The 25,946-nt window shown below is 34.3% G+C and overlaps 1 protein-coding gene and 1 non-coding gene across 2 annotated transcripts in view; one reads left to right on the forward strand and one right to left on the reverse strand.

The window, feature by feature from the left end:
- Positions 1–25,946, forward strand: part of SEMA3E (semaphorin 3E) — a 250,627-nt gene that overhangs the window by 212,079 nt on the left and 12,602 nt on the right. Inside the window, exons 10-16 of the mRNA XM_019746903.3 lie at positions 3,257–3,401; positions 5,550–5,772; positions 8,297–8,388; positions 10,642–10,683; positions 12,095–12,261; positions 19,188–19,255; positions 20,870–21,009. Of these exons, the coding sequence (XP_019602462.1) occupies positions 3,257–3,401; positions 5,550–5,772; positions 8,297–8,388; positions 10,642–10,683; positions 12,095–12,261; positions 19,188–19,255; positions 20,870–21,009 (877 nt within the window). The remainder of the gene's footprint in view (positions 1–3,256; positions 3,402–5,549; positions 5,773–8,296; positions 8,389–10,641; positions 10,684–12,094; positions 12,262–19,187; positions 19,256–20,869; positions 21,010–25,946) is intronic.
- On the reverse strand, positions 317–421 carry LOC141567073 (U6 spliceosomal RNA). Its single transcript, XR_012489469.2, has one exon. It is a non-coding gene; the product is annotated as a U6 spliceosomal RNA (small nuclear RNA).

A 25,946-nucleotide genomic window follows, 5' to 3' on the forward strand; every position in this document is an offset into this window, starting at 1 on the left:
TGTCATTCTCCCTTTCTATATTTTGTAAGTCACCAAATTCTCTTTGTTCTCCTGTGTTTGCAATTGCTCTTTCATTTTTTTTTTTTAAACTTATGATTTGTTTATTTCTGGAATTTTCCATTTCACATTTTTGGACTGTAGATGACTATGGGTAACTGAAACCATGGAAAGTGAAACCACAGATAAAGGGGGACTGTTGTACCAATGAAGAAAAACTTAAAGATATTTACGACAAAGCAGACCACTGACTGCACATTAAAATCATACACACTGTGTAAGTGCTCAGGAGCTGAAACCTGAAGGTCAAACCTTCCTGTGAAATAGGGACCGCTTCACAGATTTGTGTCATAGTTGCGCAGGGGCCATGTGAATTTTCTCTGTATCATTCAAATTTTAGTATATGTATTGCCAAAGCAAGCACTATTCTTCCATTTTTAAAACCACAATCTCAATCTAGATCTTTGTTTTTATTTGAAATATCCCAGCATCCTCTTAATTTCTTCTTTCTCGCACCTATAACAGATTTTTCCCCCATACAGTTTATAAGATATTAGTTCCATGCTATAGAGTCTAAGATGATTTTTTTTATTAATGTGGCACTGGTTAACATAAGCTTCAAAACACTGTAGTTCATTATCTGTATACACTATAGCATGCTCACCACCAAAAGTCTTAATTTCTATCCATCAACATATATTTGACTGCCTTTCCCCATTTTGCCGTCCCCTACTCCTCTTCTCCTCTGGTAGTTTGTTTTGTTCATTTATTTCTTTTTTTGTTTTATATTCCACATATGAGTGGAATCATAAAGTTTTTGTCCTTTTTTGTCTGATTTATTTGTGAATTTGACTCTGAAGACAAGGGAAACAAATAAAATAATTCTTTTAATCATTGTATAACATTTCCCAACTCAGGCCCTCAAGGCTCTCTATCAACTGTTACCCACTCAGCTTTGGAAGTTTATCCTCTAAGCTCTCTAATGCTCCGCTTTTGGCAAAGTAACACCTTGATAGAATCTCAGTGTCTCCTCTATTAATTCCCATCACTGTGATTTTATTTATCCACTTCTCTTGCTTCAAATGACTTTCTCTTCCAACACTGATTTGCATCAGTTTTCCAATACTTGTTCTTTGTCATCTTCAAGAAGTGTTCCTTGTTCCTTAGTCACAAAACACTCGACTCACCCTTTCCTCTGGTTGTCCGATTCAGATTCATAGTGAATACATGTTTGTGATTTGCCTTCCCCGTTAAATAAGCTGCTCATGTTTAGGGCTTGTGATTTATTGTTTTTCTTTTTTGTGTTTTTATATTTTGTATGTTTTGAAGAGTGCTGGAAAAGTGAATCAAATATTATTTCATGTGTGTTGATTCTTGAATAAAAATATTATTAGAATTGGTTTGGTTGAAATTGATAAATAATCTTTGCTGAGTGTCTTTCCAAATAAAGCAGTGTGGAGGTGAGACGACTGGAAGAAGAAACAAAGAATTTACCTCAATTCTCTTGACAGGGATCAGATGATAGAACTCAGTTCCTCGTTTGCATTGCATTGACTTTAAAGTGTGATATAATCATGATATAAACTTACTTGCTTAGGGTCTCTCCACAAAGCTTTCGTTTAGTTTTTCAGCAAGTGATTTCTTATGCTCACTTTGAAATAAATAAATAAATAAGTAAATATGCTCTTTTTATAAGTTTCGTGCTATTGTAAGGAGACCTTTTCTTCAACAGAGAAACATGGAAACAATTTTGCTATCAATTGTTCCTTGATGCAAAGAAAAGTAGTTAATGTAGATTGCCAATTATCACAGTCCATAGGAAATCCCTAACTTTTTACACTTCATCTTCTCTCTTATGCCAGTGAAGAGTTTATGCATTGCATGATAATTTCATGTCTTTATGTGGCAAATACAAGCTATAGGATATTCGGCATAGTTTTCTATGTGTTAGTATGATCAGTGTATAAGCTACTTTCCTAAATGATAGCATAGTGGATCTATCTAGATTTCAAAGACGAGACATTATTTTCTTCCATAATTTCAATTTTGACTGTTCAATTTATACATAAATCTGAGAAAAAGGTTTCCCAGCTGTTACCTGACATAAGGGTTGATATTTGTAGCCTGGTGATCAAAGGTTTATTGCCACTTTTTTATGAGACTATCTCTGGTTTTCTCACTATCGTAGGCATTTCCAATTGCTTCAAGGTGTTTTATAAAATGTGTGAATTGATGTCCTAAGACAGTAATATAACTGCTGTTCTACAGGTGTCTTAGGGTGTAAGAGCTTTTATATTTATAAAGAACTTGGCATTTTGCAAAGCACTTGCACAAACCTTAATTATTTTGATTCTAATGCTGAGGGGACTAGGGAAGTGTTAGAATTCATTCAGATCATGCCAAATTAAGAAAAGGGGCCAGACTTTTAAAACACATTATTTAAAAATGTCCTTTTGCAGAAACTTCTTGCATAGGCCCCCAATAAAACTCACCATAGTTAGTCAACTACTGTCTTTATCCTCTTCAAGTAAAAAAAAAAAATATCAAGAAAATAATTTCAGTTGATGCTAGTTCTGGAGGTAAAAAATCTGAGTTTTATGTAGTTTATATCACTTTCCGCTAATTAACCTAGTTCAGTACAATCATCTTTCCCCTATAGCACAGTTTTCAGTGACCGGGAGGAAGGAACATACAGCAAGCTTCTTAAGGTCAAGAATGGAACAAATCCCCAAATTTTCATGAGTCTTTAGCTTGTTATTCATATCATATACACTGAGAAACCTAATAAAATTTAAATAGAATATATATCAATATTAACAGCATGGTGATTAGGGGAACACTGTCTATTCTGAACATGGAACAACATACAAGGATATAACAACCTTAAGATGAATAATTCAACTGGGAGTGAATCTTATTCAATATTAAGGCCATATCTTCCTTAATAGAAAATATAAAAACAGAATCTAAGATTCAGCAATAATAAAGTGAAGTGACACAACTAAGGATTTTTTTTTTTATTCTAACAATGTCATTTTAAATTTATTATAATAAATAGGCAAAGAAATGGTAAGTTTTGGAATTTCAATACTTAAAATATTGCACTAGTTCACATTTGTAGAATATCGTATCCTTAAGAGGTTGCAGCTTTTTAACCCAAAAGATGTCATCCTTATAAATGTAGTCTGGAGGGTTTGACTAGGTGACCTCCTCATCAGTTCCAGAATACTAATTATATATATTTTTTGGTGTTTTTCAGTAATATATTTAGAGGGCATGCTATATGTGTCTATCATATGTCTAGCATCCGGGCAGCTTTTAATGGACCGTATGCACATAAAGAAGGACCTGAGTACCACTGGTCGCTCTACGAAGGAAAAGTCCCTTATCCCAGGCCTGGTTCTGTAAGTTTAGGCATTTAACAAAGTATTCTTGTTTTTAAAGACTTTTAGTAATATTTTGTTCACTGTTTTAGATGCTTTACAAAATGTTGCATTAAACAATTGAGAAATTCTACACCTAAAACATGCTTGATCACTTGTATGATAAAGAAATATAGCTGTTTATATCTAGTTATACGTTTGTTCTTTAGTGAAAAGAGTCGATGGGGGGTACATATCAGCAGTATTATAAAGTATATATTATCATTGATATTTTGGTTAAGTAGCGCCACTAAAATTTTATTTTTAAGGGTACTGGTGACTACAGAAACATCCAATAAAAGGCGCATCATATACGTCCCATCCTCTTCAGAAGAATCAGTGCCACATAAAATTTCCAAGCAGGAGACTATAACCACATTTTTATATTCTAATCTTTGGGTCAGCCTAAGTTCCATAGTTCAAACTTTCTCCTCACTTCTCACTATTGTGTGTCTAAAAGAAGCTCTTTCTCTGCCTCCTCAGAATACGCAGGATCTCATTGAACATCCCTGTGGGCTCCTAGAAGAAAAGTACCAATAAAGAAGTGTCATTAGAGTATAGGAAGTTCCACCACTTGCCTCTGACCTGGTGCTACCAAAATTCTCCCCAACTAGCCATTCAGACTTTTGTGCTTTTAATTGTGCGTGTATCTAAAAATGATGATGATGACAATGATGGTTTTGTATCGTGTATCCTGCGTACAACTAGGGTGGAAAGAAGTATGATCGTTGTATATGCCATGTGAGCCATGGAGAACATTTAACCTGTCATGCAAATCAAAGCCTAGTCTTTTATGAGCAGCTGGTGAAAACCCATCACTGTGCTGATTCCACAAGTACTTGCAAGTCAAGTAGAAACTGTTTTTGCAGAGCCAAAATCCAAAGTGGAAACAAACCTTACCTCCATTAACAAGTGTATAAGGCTTTACCATTTCAATCACTCTCTCTCACTAGCTTAAAATTATGACTGCCAGTAAGACATAAAGTATATTTTGTTTCACTCTATTGATTGAAATTACAATTTAAATGGAGAAAGCCCAGTCCTGTGGCTTTGTTGGAAATGCTTCTTGAAACCACATGGTATTAAAGGAGATTTGGAGGAAGTAACTGGTTACTGAACTGCTTCCAGGCTGGTCCAAAATGTTTCCAATTATACATCATGAAAGTACACTCAAGTGAAAAATTCATGCCAAATTAAGAAATATGGCCTGAATTTTTAAAACAAACCATTAAAAATGCCCTCTTTGCAGAATCTGATTACTAAACTGCTGTATTTATACTCTAAAGTGGAAAATTTTTATCATGGTAATCATTTCAATTGCTGCTAGTTCTGGAAGAAAATATGTGAAATGAGGGAGCACTTAATAACAAACATGATTCAACACAGTTAAAGATGTTCCAAGAAGTAACTTAAGGTGCTGTTGAATATTTACTTTTAGAAGCAGTGGTTTAAGAATTGAGACATTATAGCAAATATTTCTGGTTTTCTCAATTTATTGTGTCTACTCCATCTAAAAATGATATAAATTCATACAGATTATAGTGGAACAAAGTTTTTTTCTCCCTTAATAATGATGGAATTTGAATATGTTTCTATATTACACCACTAAAGTCTATAGTTATTGAGCCGATTGGAACCATCACCAATCCTATTATCATAGTCTCAATAATAGGAAAGCTATTTTGTGCCATGATCCTTAACATGGGGAGAGCGAGATTTAGCAGACAAAGAGCTTTTTGTTTTGCTATGAACAATACAATGTTTACCTTCAAAATTTAATTTATCATGTGAAGAAATAAATTTTAGGAAATGGAAAACAATTATAGTATTTATGATGTTACACTATTTACCATCTCCAAACTGTACCAATATTACATATACCTCAATTTTCCAGAATTTCACTGCTTTCTGTTTATTTCTAGTGCTGCACATTTGAAATAATTCAGGCTATTCTTGCAATTTTTAATGTAGATTTCATTTCTGTAATGAAGAATATATGCTTACTGTTTCTAAATTCACAGTTAATTAATCGAGCTTACCCAGTTTAGCTCTCTTCATAATTGATTATAAATTTGCTCTTTAGGTTTAGGGGGAAAAAAAAAAAAAAGATCTCATCCATTTGTATTTCAGTGTGCCAGCAAAGTGAATGGAGGGAGGTACGGGACCACGAAAGACTATCCCGATGATGCTATCCGATTTGCGAGAAGCCATCCACTTATGTACCAGCCTATAAAACCTGCCCATAAAAAACCAATACTGGTAAAAACAGATGGAAAATACAACCTGAAACAAATAGCAGTGGATCGAGTAGAAGCGGAGGATGGCCAATATGATGTCTTGTTTATTGGGACAGGTAAGGAGATTGGAAAGACTCAGAAATATTTAAATTGAGCCATAAAAGCAATAATATTATTAATATTAAAAAAAAACCACCTATCAACAAATCTCCTTTTGATCCATTACCTATTTGTATGCTGCTTATTTGCTACAGTGGGAGAGAGGATTTGGGGGAAACAGCACATAATTACTAATACATGGTCAATACTTAATACATTTTAACAAATAAGTGAAGGAATAACTGATGTTAATACACAATGCTGGTTCCAAGTAGAACTTATCATAGAGAAAGTGGAAGCCATAGCGAGGGTAGTTCTCCTGTCATTCCCCAGCTCCCTCGCCACCTTCTGCCGCTCGGCTTGGTAACATTTCAAGATTTCTCAAACCTTTGGGAAAATAACTTCACCTAAAATTTTAATCACAACAATGTTTATTAGACCCACCAAAATTAATCCTTTGTACCAAACAGGCCAAGTGTTACCCATAATGGAGGTAAACTTGTAGACCAAAGCTACAATATCCTTTATTAATAAAATAAAATGTAATCAATATGCTAAAAGTAAAAATATCAAATAAATCTATAATTTCAATTAGTGCCATTTAGTAGCTCTAGCTGTGGAAGAGAACTTGAAATCTTGTAACATCCAGGATAATATGTAGCAAATTCTGTCAAGCACAGTTGCTATTTAGGAGAGTAAGCATTCTACCATATATTACATTTAATCATAGTCGCATAATTCTAAAGAGACATTGCATATGCCCAGATCAGGAATCAGTATATAATATTAATATTGGCACTTGGGCTTCCTAAGTCATAGTTTTTGAAAAAGCAAAGATTTAAGTAAGGAAACATTTATCTGATTTCCAGAAATTGATCTTTGGATCTTTTGATTTATTTATTTTAGGAGGTTAATGTTAATACGTAATATGCTCTGCATTGTGGGATCAAGATTAACAAAGCATCGGATTTCTTTAACATACTTAAAATTACCTGGCCCTGAATTCAGTCATAGTGACATCTAACAGAGTTAAAAAAAGAAAATAGTTCCATAAGCAAGATTATATTTGATAAAATTAATCATGGAAAAATGTATGTTATTTTTAAATATCCTGCCGTGTAGTCCAAGAACGTTTTTGGAAATATGTTCTTGGTAGAGTGACCAAAGCTATTTGAGAGAATTCCAGAAATGTCGGGTATATACTTATGCTATCATGCAAACATGCTTGACTCAAAGACATAATCTTATTGAACCACAACTTTTCAGCATAAAAGAACATATTCGATAAATGTGTGATGAGTACAACATTGGAAAATCCCACAAATGATAGTTATTTACCCCCAAATTGCCAGACACATGCTTTAATATTATGTATGTATGTATGTATCTATGTATCTATGTATCCAGCTATCTATCCTACAGAGGGAGTCCTTATTATAAAATCATTGGTTGCACCTGAAACTAATAAAATTTTAAAAAAAAAGGAAAAAACTATTGAAATTTTAATACTATATACCAATAATAAAAGATAAATACAAAAAAAATTGTTGGTTGCAAATTAATAATTTGAGTTTTATCTTTGCTTTTGGCTTGATGTAGTGATTGTGGGATATTTTGTATGCTTGGTTTTAAAAATTATAAAAATTTGCATTCTGTTAGTGTATAATACAGGTAATTGTTATTAATTTTATTGTAATCACATTTTATTAACCTAACTACAAGATTTGATAGTTTCTAAACAAATTGCTTAAATACCATAGAAACTCTTAGACCAGTATTTCCAAAGTGCCCATTTTTTTTCTGAGTTATTACTAGCAATACACCAAATTATTTTTACAAGAAAATTAGTGTCTTATCAAAGTTTTTATCGGAAATAACAAATGCAAATTATAAGGAATAATAAAAATAAGATGGGATTTTATAATATTAACATAAATGTATAAAATTATTGATAATTATGGGAGCTAAATGATTCGTTCAGCAGGACTCATAATACTATTCTCTCCATGGTGTATACTTAAAATTTTTCTTATTAAAAGTCTGTGTGTGGCGCATATATATATATATATATATATATATATATATATATATATATATATTTCTATAGTGTGTTGTTTCCTAAGATTAAAAGCGTAGTTTCTTACCAGGAAAGTAGCTTTAGGTGAAAAATTTTCTTTCATCGTACATCAAAGAAGCTAGAATAATTTGGCATCTGTGTTATATATCATTAATTCTGAAGATATTTTGATTTCTGAATCTACAATTAGATTTTTGAATCAAATTATTGGAAAAATAATTACGTATTATTTGGTTTACTTTTTGGCCAGACATATAAAGTTGATTTTTTGTTGCTAATTGAAAATATGAATACATAAGTAGTATAATACATAAATACATTGTTTTAAGTAGCAATGATTAAATGTTTCTTGCATCTAGATTTCAAATATTATTTTAATCCATAGTCCCTACATAGTTTTTAATTGTTTGAAAACCAGATTATGACAAAACTCCTAGATTATCTCTTCTTCTGTTTTTTTACAGATAATGGAATTGTCCTGAAAGTAATCACAATTTACAACCAAGAAACAGAATCAATGGAAGAAGTAATTCTAGAAGAGCTTCAGATATTCAAGGTATTTTTAGTAAAAATCATAGACAACATTTATGTATTATACACAATTGCAAATAAGTTGTAAATAGGAAAGACAGTATGTCATTTTTTTTTCTAACAAGTGTGTTGTGAATTCAGAGTGAATTGAAGTGAAGAGTTACTTAAAATCCTTCTGCATCTATTATACTGTTATAGACCATTTAAATGTAGAGGCGAGTAATTACCTAGCATGAGAAGAATTTCAATATATGAACTATGACTTAAAGAAATAGCACTTAATACCACATATGAGGTCCAGAATCATTATTGTAAAGTTTCATCTTGTACAAATGTACTATCAGCACAGACAATTAAAAAATAGCAGTAAGTTTCATAATGGGGATGTTCTGGTTGCGACAAGTATACTGCTTTTTATTATAGCACATCAATTACATGGAGAATTTACTAAAAAGGAGAAAAATGCAAAACAATAATGGCAAAATTAAACATAACAGAAATAATTGAGTATATATGTGCGCGTGCACACGCACGCACACACACACACACACACACACACACACACACACACACAGAGTCAAGTCTTAATATTTGCGGTAGTTGTAGTCTTTACCATGATAATGAACACTGAGTTAGTAAATACAGACCATTGCTCCTAGTGGAAATATAGGATTAGTTTCCTGTGAGTCTCTAGTCACATTTTTTATTAACTAATCAATATATAACCTTGTTTATTGTGTGTTTCTGTTTAAAGATACATTATTTAGTATATATTTTTTATTAACATCGAACTTGCAGCCAACAGCACTATAACTCATGCCTGAACAAAGTTTATTTAACACACATATTTTCTCCAAGGCACATCACAGCCTTGGAGCTTCGGAACCCTAGGGAGCACTTCAGCACTATGCTTAGGGGGCATTTTAAATGTGAAAATCACCAACAGAAAGCACACAAATGTTCAAAAGTATCACCAAATAGTTCCAAGAGGACTCTTGTTTACAGTAAGAGAGTTGAAACAAGAAGTCAAAGTATTGCCTGGATCAACTCAGCTGAGACTGTGCGTGTTGGGCAACTCAAACTTTTTGCTACTCTGTGCATGTACATGCTACAGGGACAGGCTACAATGTCCCGGAATGACTGCAATACACAAGTATTGACATTGTGGTTACAAAAAAAGTTTTAGCAAGTAGGCAAATTTGCACACACACAATCTATAAACAATGAAAATTGTATATGTATGTAATGAATATATATGAAAATATTTTTATTGATAAAAAACAGTTCATTTCACCTTGGTTATCTCAGAGGTTAGATTCCCCACAGCCAAACCCAAAGCTGATAACATTCCTATCTCAACCAGAGCAGCTATGCTGTTGTTTATTTCACATATTGGACCTCCGTGTCAGATTTCATTTCATATTAGAGACCATAGTTCTTATATTAACAGCATCCACCATAGTATCTTGTCTATATAAACCCTTAAGCGTTCTTTCCTGAATGAATAAATGAATGCACACCTGCATAGAGGGTTGTGCAGCTTAAAATATTTTTATAAAGTGACACAGAGGATCATATTTTCTTTCAAAAAACAATTCTTCTAAGGGTTATCATCCACAGAGTGGATCCCCCCTGCCAATTGCTTCTCCACTTGCAGAACTGTCCTGAATCTGTGGTGTTCCTTAGATGTACTTGTGTTTCCATCACCATCCCTTGAATAACACATGGGGTCTCAAAGCCATCGTAGATGGTCCTTCCTCTGGTGCAGTCCTATGACAGTGAGGTCATTCATCTTGTTCAGAGCCTCCTGGGTTCAGAGTGACTAACCACAATAACTCCAACAGAAAAGTGCTTTATTTAGGCCTTGGGTTAAAACAATTAAAAATCACATCGTTTGTTAGAAATAACACCTACTCAAAGATGTGACTGTTTTACTGTCATGGTTCAACTACTTTATAAGAAAGAACACTGGGGCTTTATTATTTAAAGATACTTGAGTTTCCAAAGCATGAATAATATTTAAATGTAAATACAAAAATCACATTCCATAACAAACGGTAAGCTGCTTAAATTATCCACTACTTTTCTCATCTACGTGTCTGCACCACTCTTTTAGAAAAGGTTGTTAAATAGAAAGCTATATTTTAATAATTGTATTGGCCTATGGATTTACTAAAATGTAAGCTACAATATGATTTCAAGTAATTAATAACCATATTAACGTATGTTCCTATTTCCTTTCTTAAAATAGAAACTTTTTTTTTGTTTTAATTTTCAGGATCCAGTTCCTATTATTTCTATGGAGATTTCTTCAAAGAGAGTAAGTTCTGTGTGTGTGTGCTCTATATATGAGCACACAAAGGATAAAGAACATACGTACATATGCTTATATATGAACAAGTTACAGTTTTATTCTAACAATAATATATAGTGATTTACATGTAATCGAGTTTTTATTTTCTAATTTTAGAAAGGTAAACAAGAGTAGATTTACTTCTATAATCACAAGACATTATTCCATATTTTTTTTTTTTGCTTATGTTTTCACAAAAATAATGGTAATGATGGTAACACAAAAGAGTGTGCAGTGAAGCACAAACCTCCCCTCCATTTTACTGGTACCAGTTTCTGGTGTAAATTTCTCAGAAATAGTTGATGCATATATTACTCAAATTCATAAATGACCTTTTTATGTTTAGACAAATAGGAACATATGGTGTTAACTGTTCTACTACTTGCCCTTTTTACTTAACAACATTTCCTACAGTTTACTCCATGTCTTTCTATACATACATATATATATATATATATATATATATATATATATACATACATATATATATATATATATATATCAGAGATAAAGTCACAAAGACCATATGAACTCACTTATATATGATATATATATATATATATATATATATATATATATACACACACACACATGTATATGTGTGTGTATGTATTACACACACACACATACACACACATACACACAAAAATATCTAAAATGAGCTTATAAATACAGAGAACAGATTGGTGGTTGCCAGAGGCTTGGGGTGGGGATGGGTAAAATGGGTGAAGGTGATCAAAAGGTACAAACGTTCAGTTATAAAATAAATAAGTCTCGATAATGTAATGTACAGCATGGTGATTATAGTTAATAATGCTGTATTGTATATTTGAAAGTTGCGAAGAGAGTACATCTTAAAAGTTGCATTATAAGAAAAAAGAATTTGTACCTATGTGTGGTGAGAAATGTTAATTAACTGAACTTGTGATTATTTTGCAATATATCCAAATGTAAAGTCATTTTATTTTATACCTGAAACTAATAGAGTATTACAGGTCAATTATATCATAATTTTTAAAATGCAAAAAAAAGACCATTTGCTTATTCACTCTCTTATTGAACATTCTTATAGGTCTTTAAAAAAATAAAAACGTACAATGTTAGATGATGAGTCTTTCTACTCAGATACTGAATAAAACAGTAGTCAACTTCTTGAGAACATGTCAAGTCATCCTAGCAAATTTGTTATTCATGCATCCAAGTCTATAAAAGTATTGCATATCTTGGAGAAATTCAAGTAGCAATGTTCCATTCTCTATCCTAATACAGTAATTGAAGTGAATATTCCCAGAGATAATTGTGTATAAGTATGAAAAATCGAAGTGTAACAGTTTAGTCCATTTCTGCTAGTGGCCTCTCTCTTCTTTGATATCTGTAGCAACAGCTATACATTGGATCTGCTTCTGCCGTGGCCCAAGTCAGATTCCATCAGTGTGACATGTACGGCAGTGGTTGTGCCGACTGCTGCCTGGCTAGAGACCCTTACTGTGCCTGGGATGGCATATCCTGTTCCCGGTATTACCCAACAGGCACTCATGCAAAAAGGTGAGACAGAGTCCGTGATGGAATATCTCCCTCGCTTAGGAAAACTCTAACACTGTTTTTGGTCTTTTTCTTTCTGCACCCATTCCATGAAAATAACCACGTTGTTTTTATTTAAAGGAATTGTAGCCATATTTTATTCATAATAAAAGCTTTGAAAACTTGAATTTTTCCTGAAAATAACTCCCATCAATTATTTTGTAGAAACTGGCGCTGAGCATGCTGCTGGGTTTTTATTTTTCCACTCAGGTTTGAATCAATGCTTTCTCCTTCTGAAACTTCTGCTGCAAGACATTAAACCAGTTTAGATAAACTTAAAATGTGGAAATGGCAAGCCACCACACATGAGGGATTTAAAGACTTAAAAGGAAAATAAATAAATAAATTCTGAAATACATCCTGCATTTGCCCCATGTCCTCTCAACCAGCTGTTCTTCATTTATTTCATTTTGAAAGTGAATATTTTAACTCCTAGGCAAATGCGTGACCTGTATAATTAATGAAATATGTGATTTAATGCAACACAAATGAAAGGTACTTAAAGGCCTCCAAACTCTAATGTCTACAGTTCAACAAGGTCATTGCCACTTGTTAGAGAAGGTAAATCTCAGGATTCTTTGAACAGGAGATCTTGAGGTACAGCAAATGTTTTGAAGAATAAAGATATTTCTTCACTGAAGCCATATGAAATTGTGCGTTCTTTGGGAGAAAATATAAGGGCAAAATATTTGTTATTAATTTAGAATAAGCATTTTTCTTTCTCTTAATATAGTGACCAGAGACAATAAAAAACAAAATCATAGAGCTATATATAATTTCCTTGTTGAAAAGGAATTTTTATTATCTTCAATTATTCTTACTTTTCCACTTTGGCTTACTTTTCTTTAAACCTTTTTCAAAATTTAAGTTAACCCAATGTAGTATAGTTGCTATTTTTATAGGTTCACATATACAGTAGACTCTCATCAAAAAACGAAAACTTGATCACTAATTCAAAACTTTCGTTAATTTGATGTTAGCTTAATTAACATTTCAATGAGTAAAGAAAGGACATAAGCAGATAGTGAAAAGATGCTTTGAGAGGACATTTATGAACTAAATAATTTACAAGATTAATTATTTTTTGAATATATTATTTAATGACTTATTCACCCATTACATCACTTACTGTGGAATATGCGAGGGGTATAGAGAAACAATCACAGCTATGGGAAATAAGAATGTAAAGTGGAGAATGGAATTGTAAGTAAGTAACTCACTGCTGAGCACTTACTAGGTATGAGGTACTGGACTAAATGCAATACACATAATACATTATTTAATTCTCAAAATAACCCAACCTTTGAACTCAATTTGGAAGACAGAAATATAAGGTGATTGCAGTTAAAGATAATTTATTGTTTGTACAAAGGCATGCAGTGTTCAAGGAAAATCTTGCAGTTCCATAGGTTTGGAGTGAAGTACGGGGACTTGAGGATAGAAAGTTAATATTACCAAAAAGAATAAAGTTAGTTATTTTATTGTTATTAGCAACAATAAAAATGTTTATAAGCCTTGAATCAAATACTTATGAATAACAATGTTTTTTGATGAGGCAGGCAATAGTGATGATGAATTTTAAACTGAATACTTTCCATTGCCAAATATTTCCTGAAATATGGCACATCTTGTAAGGGTGTATAACCACAAGCTTGGTGATATAAATAAAAGGGGTGGATGAGAGATCCAGTCAAGATGGTGGAGTAGGAAAATGCTTGCTTATATTCTCTCTCATGACCATATCAAAATTACAGCTAAACTACAAACATCCATTATATAATTATAATTAATAGTTCATGCCTCTCTTTCTCCCACAAACTGTATGTTCTATGAAAACAGAAACTGTTTTTTGAGAATCGCCTGAAGTCTAACTGAACCAAAGCCCTTCAATTAAGGAATATAGAAGAAGCCAACTCCAAACTGATAGGAGGGGTAGAGACGCAGAACGGGCTGGTCCCACACCCACGTCTAACCATTAAATATCGGGAGGGATATCTTGGCTGCAGAGGTTTCGTCTGGAGGAGTGAGGGATCCCAGCCCCACACCGGGATCCTTAGCCTAGAGTTCCAGTGCTGGGGAGAGAAGTTTCCATAACTTCTGGATGTGAAAACTAGCAGAGATTGTGGCTGAGTGAGATAAGGGCAGCTGCAGTCCCAGGTGCTTGTCTTAAAGGGCCTGTGCACTTACTCGCTGATGGACTCACTCTGAGATCCACAGCTGGGGCAGCAGCTCAAAAGGTGCCAGGAACGTATGGAGAGGAACTGAATTATCTGGTTTCAGGGCAAAAGACTGGAGAGGTAGCTTTCTCCCAAGGGAAAAGCTGGCAGAAGCAATTGTTGTTTTTTTTTGTTTGTTTGTTTTGTATTGTTAAGCCCTCCCCTCTCCGGGCCAGCACACTTAGGCAGCAGCCATATCTGAGTCTCTGTCAACCTGGCTAACACTGTTTGTTCACTGGATTCCCACAGTCCTCATCCCACTCAACTTTTGGGCCCACCCAAGCCTCTTCCAGTGGCTTTTCCTTATAAATGGCATGCCTTGGCACATACTGCAGACTTTTCTAAAACATAGCACAGGTTCATAAAACTCAAACAATCAGCATCTGGCTTTGGCGTGTCCTGTATCTCTGGCTGAGCAGCCCTAAACCTGGCAATAGTGACAGCTGGCCTTGGTTCCCAGGTTGGCCTCTCAAGGGAACTCCAAGCCCAACATGGGTGGTAGCCATCTGGGGATTACTTTGTGGCTCATCTCAGGTGGCCCCGGGCAGAGACAGGCTGAGACAGAACTTGGCCTGAGGTGCATCCCCTCTCAGGAAGCCCCGAGGCTAGCACACCTGGTGCCAGCTTTGAACCCAGCCAGAGCATCATATAGCTGCCTCCAGAGATAGCACACTCAAAGGGCAAACTGGGCAGGCACCAGAGCCCTGCTCATGCAAATACTGCTCTGAAGGGTCAGCTCCTGCAAACAGCTCCTCCAGTGTAATCACAAGCAGTCCACACAACCAATGAGCCCGAGGGGCCTTCCTTCCCATTGATGAGGAAACAGCAACCAAGGCTCAACTACAACAAGAGGACACACTCAACCCACTCAAGGGACAAACCTGGAACACCCAGCACAGGTGGCCAGAGAGATTGCACTGCTGAGCTCCACAGAACACTTACTACATTAGGCTGCTGTTCTCAGACTGGGAAACATAACAGCCCTAGATAATATATAGAAACAAACACAAGGAGACAGCCAAAATGGAGAGAAAAGAAACATGTCCCAAATAAAAGAACAGAACAAAGCTCCAGAAAAAGAACTGAGCAAAATGGTAACAACCAATCTACCAGATGCAGAGTTCAAAACACTTGTTATAAAGATGCTCAATGATCTCAGTGAGAACTTCAACAAAGATATAGGAAACATAAAAATGGAATATTGCTCAGCCAGGAAACGTAATGTGTTCTTTCCATTTGCGGTGGCATGAATGAGGGTAATTTCCTGAGTGGAGTATGTCAGACCGAGAAAGACAAATGCAATGTGATTTCAGGTATATGTGGAATCTAAAAAACAAAGTAAACAATCAAACAAACAAAATGAAACAAACTCAGAGATACAGAGAACATTTTGATGGTTGCCAGATGGGAGGGATGTGGGGGGATGGGTGACAAGGGGGAAGAGATTAAGAAGTCAAATTGTTGTTACAAAGTAATCATGAAGATATAGGGTATCGCATAAGGAATATAGTCAATAACGTCATAATAAGTATGGTATCAGATGAGTACTAGATGTATTGAGGTGTTAGATGGGAGGGGACTTGGGACAGTGTGAGAAAGGTGAAGGCACTAAGAAGTATAAATTGATAGTTACAAAATAGCCATGGGGATGTAAAGTAAAGCATAGGGAATATAGTCAGTAATATGGAAATAACTATGTATATTGCCAGGGGGGTACTAGACTAGTCAGGGGAATCACTTCTTAAATTATACAAATGTCTAACCACTATGCTGTACACCTGAAATTAATATCAAATAATATTGAATGTCAACTGTTACTGAAAAATTAAAAAGGGAGAAAAAGTGAAGGGGAATAAGAGGTTCAAATTTCCATATATAAAACAAATAAGTCATGGCGATGTGATGTACAGCATAGGGGATATAGTCAATAATATTGTGATAGCCTGATACAGTGTCACGTGGTTGCTGGACTTATCATGGTGATCAATTCTTTAGATACATAAATGTTGAATAACTATGGTGTACACCTGAAACTAATATAATATTGTACGTTAGCTGCATTTTAATAAGAATCTTTTAAAAAATAAATAAAAGATGTGAATGAAAAGAGTTATTTGGAGGAAGTTAAATGAATGGGCAAAATTCTAGACAGGAAGGAATGAAATTCTGGAGCCAGGAGCTGTGCTCATAAATGAATTAGTCAATGAATTAGTTCAGCAACATATAATGGAGATCGTTCAATGGTGTCAGATTCTTTTGAACTATCACTCATCCCTGGAAGAGAACCTTTTGGGTCAGTTCCAGCACATGAAGGAAAAGTAGTGTGCTTTTATAGCAGATCGTTTTGCTTCAAACCTAAATAGCAGCAGAAATTAAAAACTGGTCATTAAAATAAATATTTTTCTGTTCAAAGAGTGAAAATGAGTCAACAGAGGAAAAACATTAATTCGCAATCCAAACCAGTTGTTTAAAATAGTCTTCCAAAATGTACTATAATTTAGAGAGTTACGCCTTTTTATTTTCCTTGTTCTTGTATTTTGTCTATTTCCAGTATTCTCTTAAAAAGTTTCAAAGAGGCAAGAAATATAAGAAACGTGTGACTTTGAGAATAAAAGACAACTTTGCTTAACCTTTCTAAAACTCCTCAGCATTGACCCTCCTTTTTAAATACTGAAATAATGGACAGCTATATTAGGATAGTATAAAATGAGCTAAAACCATGAAGGACGTGATATCGTTCTTTTTAAATGCATGTTTCCAATGATTTTAAACAAACTTTTTCCATGGTTCTTATTCACATTGCTTATGTAGAGTCATCTGATTGTAGTTCCCTTTATACTCACACCACTTGTATAATAAACATGACACAGCATCATTTCTGAAAAGTGGAAACTATTTCCCATTTCATTGACTTACTCCAGCTCCATTATTCATTATTGCTCATCACAGTTTGGCTACCTAACACCAGGGAAATATTTGAAGTGAGGATTTAACAAAAGCAGTTTAAATCTGATCTAAAGCTGGTATCAGTTGTGTAATCGCTGTACATACTAGTATAAATTAATACAGGAGTATAAATTTTTTTATTTTGCTTCTTTGTTCTGAAGTTCTGTGTTCAGTTTAGCTCAATAGAATGATGCATGTGTCAGTTTTAATCTTAACTTGTAAAACCTCAAGTCTTCAGGTAAGGTTTTCTAATCAACTACATACACACACACACACACACACACACACATGCACACACACATATATATGGTTGATATGTATGAATATATGTATATTTATACATATATCATGCTTTTAAACATGTCATAATTCTAAAATTGATTGGACGTGTTCATCTACCCCAGCTTTCAACATAAGGAAATACGTAAGCAATTGTTTAAATATGAAGTTGTTAATTGAGATCTGAACTCCTGTGTGAGAATGTACTCCATATCTTGAAATAATGTTCCATTGTCATTATTTGAAGGCAGTGAGGAGAACCCTGAGTGGGAAAACAAAAAAGACTGAAATGGATTTTAGGTGTCAGTTAGAACAATTTTATTTTACAAAGTTGGACACAAAGAACCAGGAAATGGAAAAGATATGGATAAGATCATACAGCATGTGAGTGGTGGCACTGGGATTTGAATCTGGTTCCCTTTTCCAAATTTTATCATTGCATATGGTTAAAGCATCTCATTGTCACATTGGAATCCTCACCATCTCCCTCTAGGGTAAAACTTCTGCTTTGCCTCCTGTTTTCCCCACGAACTTGGAGACATGCCATGAGTTAGAGAAGCAAGTCGTAGTTTCTGCCTTTATGTAATAGTTCTATTTTTATCTCTAATCTGAATGAATATACTGTTGATCTTGATTTTAAAATTCCAGTACTAATAATGATAATTTCCATTTTCTAATTCCTCAGAAAGATGCTTACAAATTTAAAACAAGACATGTATTCTGAAATTATTTTTCTATAAAGAATGTTATTTTTCAATTATATATCTAAACAATCTGTAAAATATGAAAATATACTAGAAGTGATCCCAACTCTAATAGTCAGTCTTGCAAGACATCTAGTTAAAAATCTATAACACACCATTGCATTGAATGGAGGCATATAATTTCTACACATTATATCCGAATAAAAGAGTAAGTTGAATATGTAATTAGTTTATGTCTTTTTATTGGCAACTATATATGTTTTAATTGGTTATGATGGTTATAAAACAAAATATTTGGATTCAAATACCTTTTTTACATGCACCATATTATGCATTTATAGGTGTTTTATGTATTTTCACTCAAATAGTCTGCCTCAAATCCTGCTGTCTTTGTCTGAAACCATCCCTTACCACCCAAGACCCTCATTTCAAACCAGAAAACTCATGTTGAACTAAATTTGTAACTAAATGTAAACAGAACCTTCTTAAATTATTGCTTTAGGATCCAGAATTCAAATTTATGTGAACATTTAAAGAATAGCTTTATATAGATCAGAGCTATTGAATAACATTCAATTGAAATATGGAAAACTATGAAACTGAGATTTTATCCTTGTTTTGTGTGACTGATCAATTATTTTGAATAGCAGAATACTACTTGAATCTTTAATGCAGTTGGCTATATTTTAAAGTCTGGAAAATTGAAATCTGAACATCTCCTCTAAATGCATTTACTTTCTTTCAGGCGGTTCCGCAGACAAGACGTTCGGCATGGAAATGCAGCTCAGCAGTGCTTTGGACAGCAGTTTGTTGGTAATCCATAGAAAATCAATTGCTATGGGTTACTTAGAGTGTACATTGAAGAGAAACTGCAAATTTCTTAAAAAGGGTCCTTGCATTCTCCATGGTTGATGTATACAAGAACGGTGTTACTAAAATTATTCTCTTCCATGCAGTTAAAATTTTGTGGTTTTGACGCATACTGTTTACTTATTTAGGAAAATAAGGCTTATATACCACTACCAAGCTTCACTCTTACAGCTTAAAACAGGAATCCTAGAATAAGAATGCTGCATGTTTTAGGTGGTTGATGTCATAGTGATTTGCAGGACTTCCTTTCCATCACAACATTGGGAATATCTTTACCATATTATGTAATTGATGATACTTTTATCAAGAGTGATCTAACTTGTACCAACTCACTTGCTAAGCTTTGGGATAGACTAAAGTGTAAAACTTTCATTCTTTCACCAGAGTAGAGTAAGCTGGGTTTGGTGAGTACAGATGTAGGTTTCTGAGAAACAGTGGTTGGTGGTCTGACGGATAAAGGATGAGTTGAAATGTCAGCTTTAGACAAATGTGAGGGCATCGAACAAGACAGAACAACAATGTCATCACTCTTCATGCCGTGATGGTGGTTAGTGAACAGGCTGTGCTTAGTGTCACTGGTTTCACTGGGAAGTAACAGGGGGAAGGGGCGCCATGATTGGGAGTCCAGCAATGCTTACACACAGATTCAGAGATCGTGGTCCAGTAGTAGTTTGCTAGACCTCAAGCTGACTCGAGTTGGTGTAGGACATAAGCCTCTGAGAATATTGGCTAGAAAAAGGCAGATCTTAATCTTAGGGAAATGTAGGGGTCAGTTTTGAATCTGAGGAGGACACAGGCAAAGTGAAAACATCCTGGGATCTAATTATTGACTTTAATCTTGGTTAAAACAACAAAAGTAAATCCACTTGCTTTTATTCCTCACTGCAGTTAGATATACTTGTCTGTATACATATTTGAATTCAAGTCCAGAGTGAGCCTTTCTGGTCCAAAACATAGATTAGAATCAGGACACTCTGGTTCACAAAGTCCTTAGTTCAGTTTCATACTCTTTTCATACTGCAGACACCCGATACCTGGATAAGTACAACTCCTTGTCAATATACGCCTATCACTCACACTTGTAAACACACATCACCTCGATTTCGGCTTTCTGCTTTTGTCTGTACCATGAATTGGGTCCTAGGCCTTGCTTAAACATTTGGTGCTCACCTTCTCTCACCTAATTTGAAAAACACTTGCCACTGATTTCCCATAAATTAATACTGATGATGAACTTAACACTGGTGCACTTTATTAGTGTCCTGATTGTCCCATTCTTTGGAACACTCCTAGTTAACTTCCTTCTGTCCCACCCTATCACCTGCTGTACCTTTTTAATGTTGAGCTTTGGGGTATGCCTAACTCTAACTCCTTTAAATGACCTTGCCTACACATTAGTAATAAGTAATAAAAGTTATTCCCTTTGCTACAGGGATCTGAATAAATAATATTTTTTTAAAACATATTTTAAAAAGATCACTTGATAATATTTAAAGATATTATTTGTTTACGAATAAAACCAAAGTCTCAAGGCTGATGTTAACATTCATGTTGTAGGGGACGCTTTGGATAAGACTGAAGAACGACTGGCCTATGGCATTGAGAACAACAGTACTTTGCTGGAATGTACTCCACGATCTCTGCAAGCAAAAGTTATCTGGTTTGTACAGAAAGGACGTGACACAAGAAGAGAGGAGGTAATTCATAGCTGAACATTCACACCATAGTGTCTTGCATATAGTGTGCAATTAGTAAATAGATGATGATATATTTTGACTTAAAAGAAACAGTGTGTTGTGCTACACATGCCATTAAAAAAGTGGGGTTATTTATTATGTGTGATTTACATACATATAAAGATTTTTAAATATATATATATATATACACACATAGATTTCATACATATCTATATGCATATACGTAATATAAATATGTGATATATATCACATATATAAAATTATATATATAATATATATTTACATATATATGTGTGTGTGTATATATGTGTATATATATGGATATATATATATATATATATATATATATATATATATATATAAATATAAAATTTAGATCCTGCAAACTGGATTTTTATTCAGGAGGTACTTAGAGCTTCATGATTATAATGCCATATTGTCAAAATGATAGTCTTAAATCGTATGACCCAAGGCAATGTTCTAGAAAAATAGTAAACTTAAATACCATTGACATGTATATCTAAGACATATGGATAATAGAATTAAAACAACAATAGCAGCAATATTAAGCCAGTTGTTTGATAAAGCCATTAAATCATGCATGAGACATCGACCCAGGGGTTCCACTATTGTCCACTGGAAACAAAAGACGACATCATCTCTTTGGTCCTTTTAAGCAGGTTTAGTGGGGGAACTTATATTTCTATGATCATTTAAATAATTAAGGAAGAATGAATTGAGTGATTTTCATAGATGGAAAGATAGGCAACATTTAAAACACACATACAGAACAGTCTAGAGTCAGTTACTGGATACAAGAATATGAGTGTAGGCTGTTGGTTTCATGTAGGAAGAGGTCATGGACGTGAAGCACTTAGGGAAGCAGATTGAGCGTCTCTGGTGTTGAAGTAGGCTTTGGACTCAATTTTAGCAAAAGTGGATTTATAAAAATTGAAAGTAGAAGAAAATCTGGTTATATTAAAAAGAAATTGACCTTGGTGAATATTGGAGAAATGGCCCTTAGTAAAGAGAAGTTTGCACGGGAAAGAAATTCTAGAGACCTGCCTTAGGACATAAGGGAGAATTAATAGGTGCAGAGCAGATGGGAGTGAGTCAATGAAATCTCCACCTTGTTTTGGCACTGGAGACCAGACATTTGTCATTGGAAGCCAAAATTACTGAGTGCAAATGTAGAGCACATTGATGTTTTATGCTGTTTTCCTTAGCCTATTGTGAAACTGAAAAATCTAACATGGTTTTGGTTCAAAATCATATACTACATTCTCAAAGATGATAAAATTTTTGAATCCCATGTTCCTGGTATAGCTGTTAGAGAGAAAGGCACCTCAACTTAACAAAGTCTGTTCAAGATAGTATAGACAGGCAATCAGAAAAGAAGTCTCCTAAATTTTATGATGTCATAAGAATAACCACATGTTTAAAATGTTATAGCATATTGCGCTGAAATAGATTGCTGATTTAGCACTAAAGTATTTTCCATTCCACAAATCTGAGGTGAAACTGTTTTAAATTTCATCATAACTCACTTGCTAGGAGAGGACCTAGGGATATTCTATAGTTCCTCCACTTGAATGGCTTCAGAAGACAGAGAATTCATTTTTCATCAGTAGTTTTCTTCACTCATATTGTTCTGTTTCTAATTTGGAACTCCCCATAATCTGACTTACTTGGAAATCTTTACCAAAACGTTTTGACATGCTGTATCCATCACAATGTCCACTTTTAAGTTTCTTTCTCAGGTTGTTGATATAGTCTACGAGTACTTCTGCTTTACCCAAAGCTTTGTCTCTATTTTCAACTACATTCAAATATTCTCAACTAATATATTTACGGGTATTTGAAATTTTGAACTTACTGTCTGAATTACAAGTTTCCTCATAATCAGAGGAATTATTTCTATATACAATATGTATTTCTATAGCCATGTGTATTGATTTATTCACAATCTAAAACAGAACAAAACACAAAATTGTTGATTTCAACAAAAGCTGAACGTGTATGTATGCTGTATACAAAAACAGAATAACTTTGCTTATGTGTCCTTTTAAAGTCTTTTTGGGGTCTGTTTAGAGACTTTTTAGTTTTTAAGAGTCCAGAGTTTTATTTAAAGACCATTTTTGCATTGATGTGAGTTCATATGAAACATAAAATAAACATTTTATTATCAAATATTGACCATAGTAAAGGATAATTGAGTTCACTTACTCCAGTCCTTATTTCATATGGACATGCTTTCTAGAGTACCCCTGACAATGGCCATCCAGGCTCATCATGGACACTGTAAGCCACAGAGAGTCATTGATGTGCCATCAGACTACAGCCTTTGTAAAAAATGTTGACTGTCATATATACGTCTTCCTTTTATTGAACTAAAATTTTTGAGTCTGGAGCACCTGCCTGCTAATCCAATCGCAGCCCTCTGTAGTTATCCAGAAACTACATATTCAGGTGAATAAAATTTTTGCTCAGGTGAATATTCAGAAATGCTGCATAACTGAATTGCTAGAAAGCACCTAGCAATTCAGTTATCTAGTTTCTAAATTAGATTACTGCAGTTCTCTCAGACATATACTTTACAGTCCCCTACTTCCTTAAATACCACACATGAAACAGAATCTCTTTACTGTTTATTCATAAATATTTATTGAAAGGCTGTTTTATAAATACTTCACAAAGGAGCAGTTTCCTTTGGCTTGATGACCTGGTTAATTATGCTGTGCATTAGTTAGTATGAAGTTCTGAGGGAAAAGACTTAATAAATTGGGCTATTTTTTTAATACACATCTACTGCACACAGGAACTGTGGTAGGTGCCTTACCTTATTATTCTTAGCTCTCGCAACTGCACTTTAGATGCAATAATCCTCATCTTACAAAGGCAGAAACTAAAAGAAGCATCGCTCATAACAAAGTTAGTGACACACCCCAGGTTTGACCCAGGTATTCCTGACTCCAAAGCTGAGCTGTTTCACATATATTTATTGTCTAAGTAACTAGAAATTCGCTACATGTGTTTTATATAATATGCCATCCTATTCTAAACAAAAGTTTTTTATAGCTGAGGTCACTGAGATGCAGAACTTCCCTGGTTACTCAAAGCTAGTAATGTAGATTTAAATCCAGGTCTCTGTGTTCTTTTTACTAAACCACACAACTTTCTGGAATCAGAATTCTAAATGCCATTTCAGAATCTTTGGGACATGGGAAAATGGAAAGCTGTTCATAGCAGAAGTTCTGGAATTTGATTTCTGAAAAGTGCTCCTGATGTTAGTGTGAGAGATATAGCTACAGATGTAGATATAGATGTAAGTGTAGGTACAGGTACAGGTACAAGTACAGGTACACGTACAAGTACAGGTGCAGGTACAGGTACAGGTATAGGTACAGGTATAGATATAGGTACAGGTATAGGTACAGATACAGGTTTAGGTATAAGTACAGGTATAGGTACAGATACAGGTATTGGTATAGGTACAGGTATAGGTATTAATTTTTTTCCCATCAGAATTTAGTGGAGCATACTTCTGTAGCCTTGGTGGCAAAGGCACTATTCCTCGTGTTAAGCTGTCTGAGAACCTGCCAATAATTTGAACAGTTCCCATTCTAAGCATTAATAGCAGGAGTCTTTATTATATGATGTTTATACATCAATTTATTTCCATTGTCTTTTCAGGCTTCTGCTGTATGCCTGTTTGTAGAAGAAGGATTCTATATTACAATGAGTGTGCTCTGTTGTTTGAACCTATGTAGATATAAAACTCAGAGCACTCTACCTCATTTTCTTGGATTTTTAACTAAAATAATGTTTTATTCATTCATTTGAAATTTTCCAGTATCTACGATAGGGTACCTACCATACATTTTGCTTTCATTGAACTTGTATTCTGGAGAACAGAGAAAGATGATGATGATGATGATGATGATGATGATGATGATGATGATGATAATAATAATAATAATAATAATAACAAAACAACTAAATAATAAGTATATGTATCAGATGATGATAAGGAGAAAAATACAGGAGATTACTTGCAGGAAGAGGTTGCAATTTGTAAGGGGTGGTCATAGACGGTCTTACTAAAATCACCAACAAAGTGACATTTGGAAGAAGACTTGAAAGAGGTGAGGTAATAGACCACGTGACAGTGTTGGGGAACAATGTTTTAGGCAATGGGAGAAGATGGTGCAAAGGCCCTGAGGTAGGAGTACACCTGATATATTCAAAGAACATCAACACGAAGGGCAGTGTGGCTGGAAAGGAATGAGCACTAGGGAGACTAATAAACTGAGTCAAAAGGTGAGATAAAGAACAGCTCAAGCAGGGATTTATAAGCCCTTTGAAAGTGCCTTTGGTGTTTGCTCTGAATTAGAAAGAAAGCCATCAGGTAGTTCTCAGCAGAGCCATGACATGATCAAAATTTGCTTTTAAAATGATCATGTTGGTTATTGTATTAAGAATATACTATGTGAGGGTGGGGATAAAAGTGGAAGCAGATAATCATTGAAACGATAGGGACATTAATCTAATGTTCAGTGCCACAACATTGACTCTTAATGTACCCTTTACCTTCAGGGCGAAATGATGTGACAGTGAAGACCTAGTATGCACATAATAGCAATGTGCATATACTCTCTGGTATTATTGAGACTTGTGAAGGTTGTTTAACATCTCAGATGGAATACTTTTTCAACCTTCTGCTCTCCTCTCTGTTTATGTGTCTGCAATTAATGTTTTGAACTCAGTAAATATTCACTTGTAACCTACTTTAACAGGTGATGAATAAATCATACTCTTAACTCTTTTGAAGCCTATCATCTTACAGTGAATAAAGAATGTTAACAGATCATACATTATGTTCATTACAAGTTATATTGAAACTATAGGAAAAGAAAATGGTCTCAACCAACAGGTCA

The sequence above is a fragment of the Rhinolophus sinicus genome, chromosome 4 (genome assembly GCF_057876585.1).
Source record: "Rhinolophus sinicus isolate RSI-liver-muscle chromosome 4, RSI-T2T, whole genome shotgun sequence".
In the NCBI taxonomy this organism is placed as follows: Eukaryota; Metazoa; Chordata; class Mammalia; order Chiroptera; family Rhinolophidae; genus Rhinolophus; species Rhinolophus sinicus.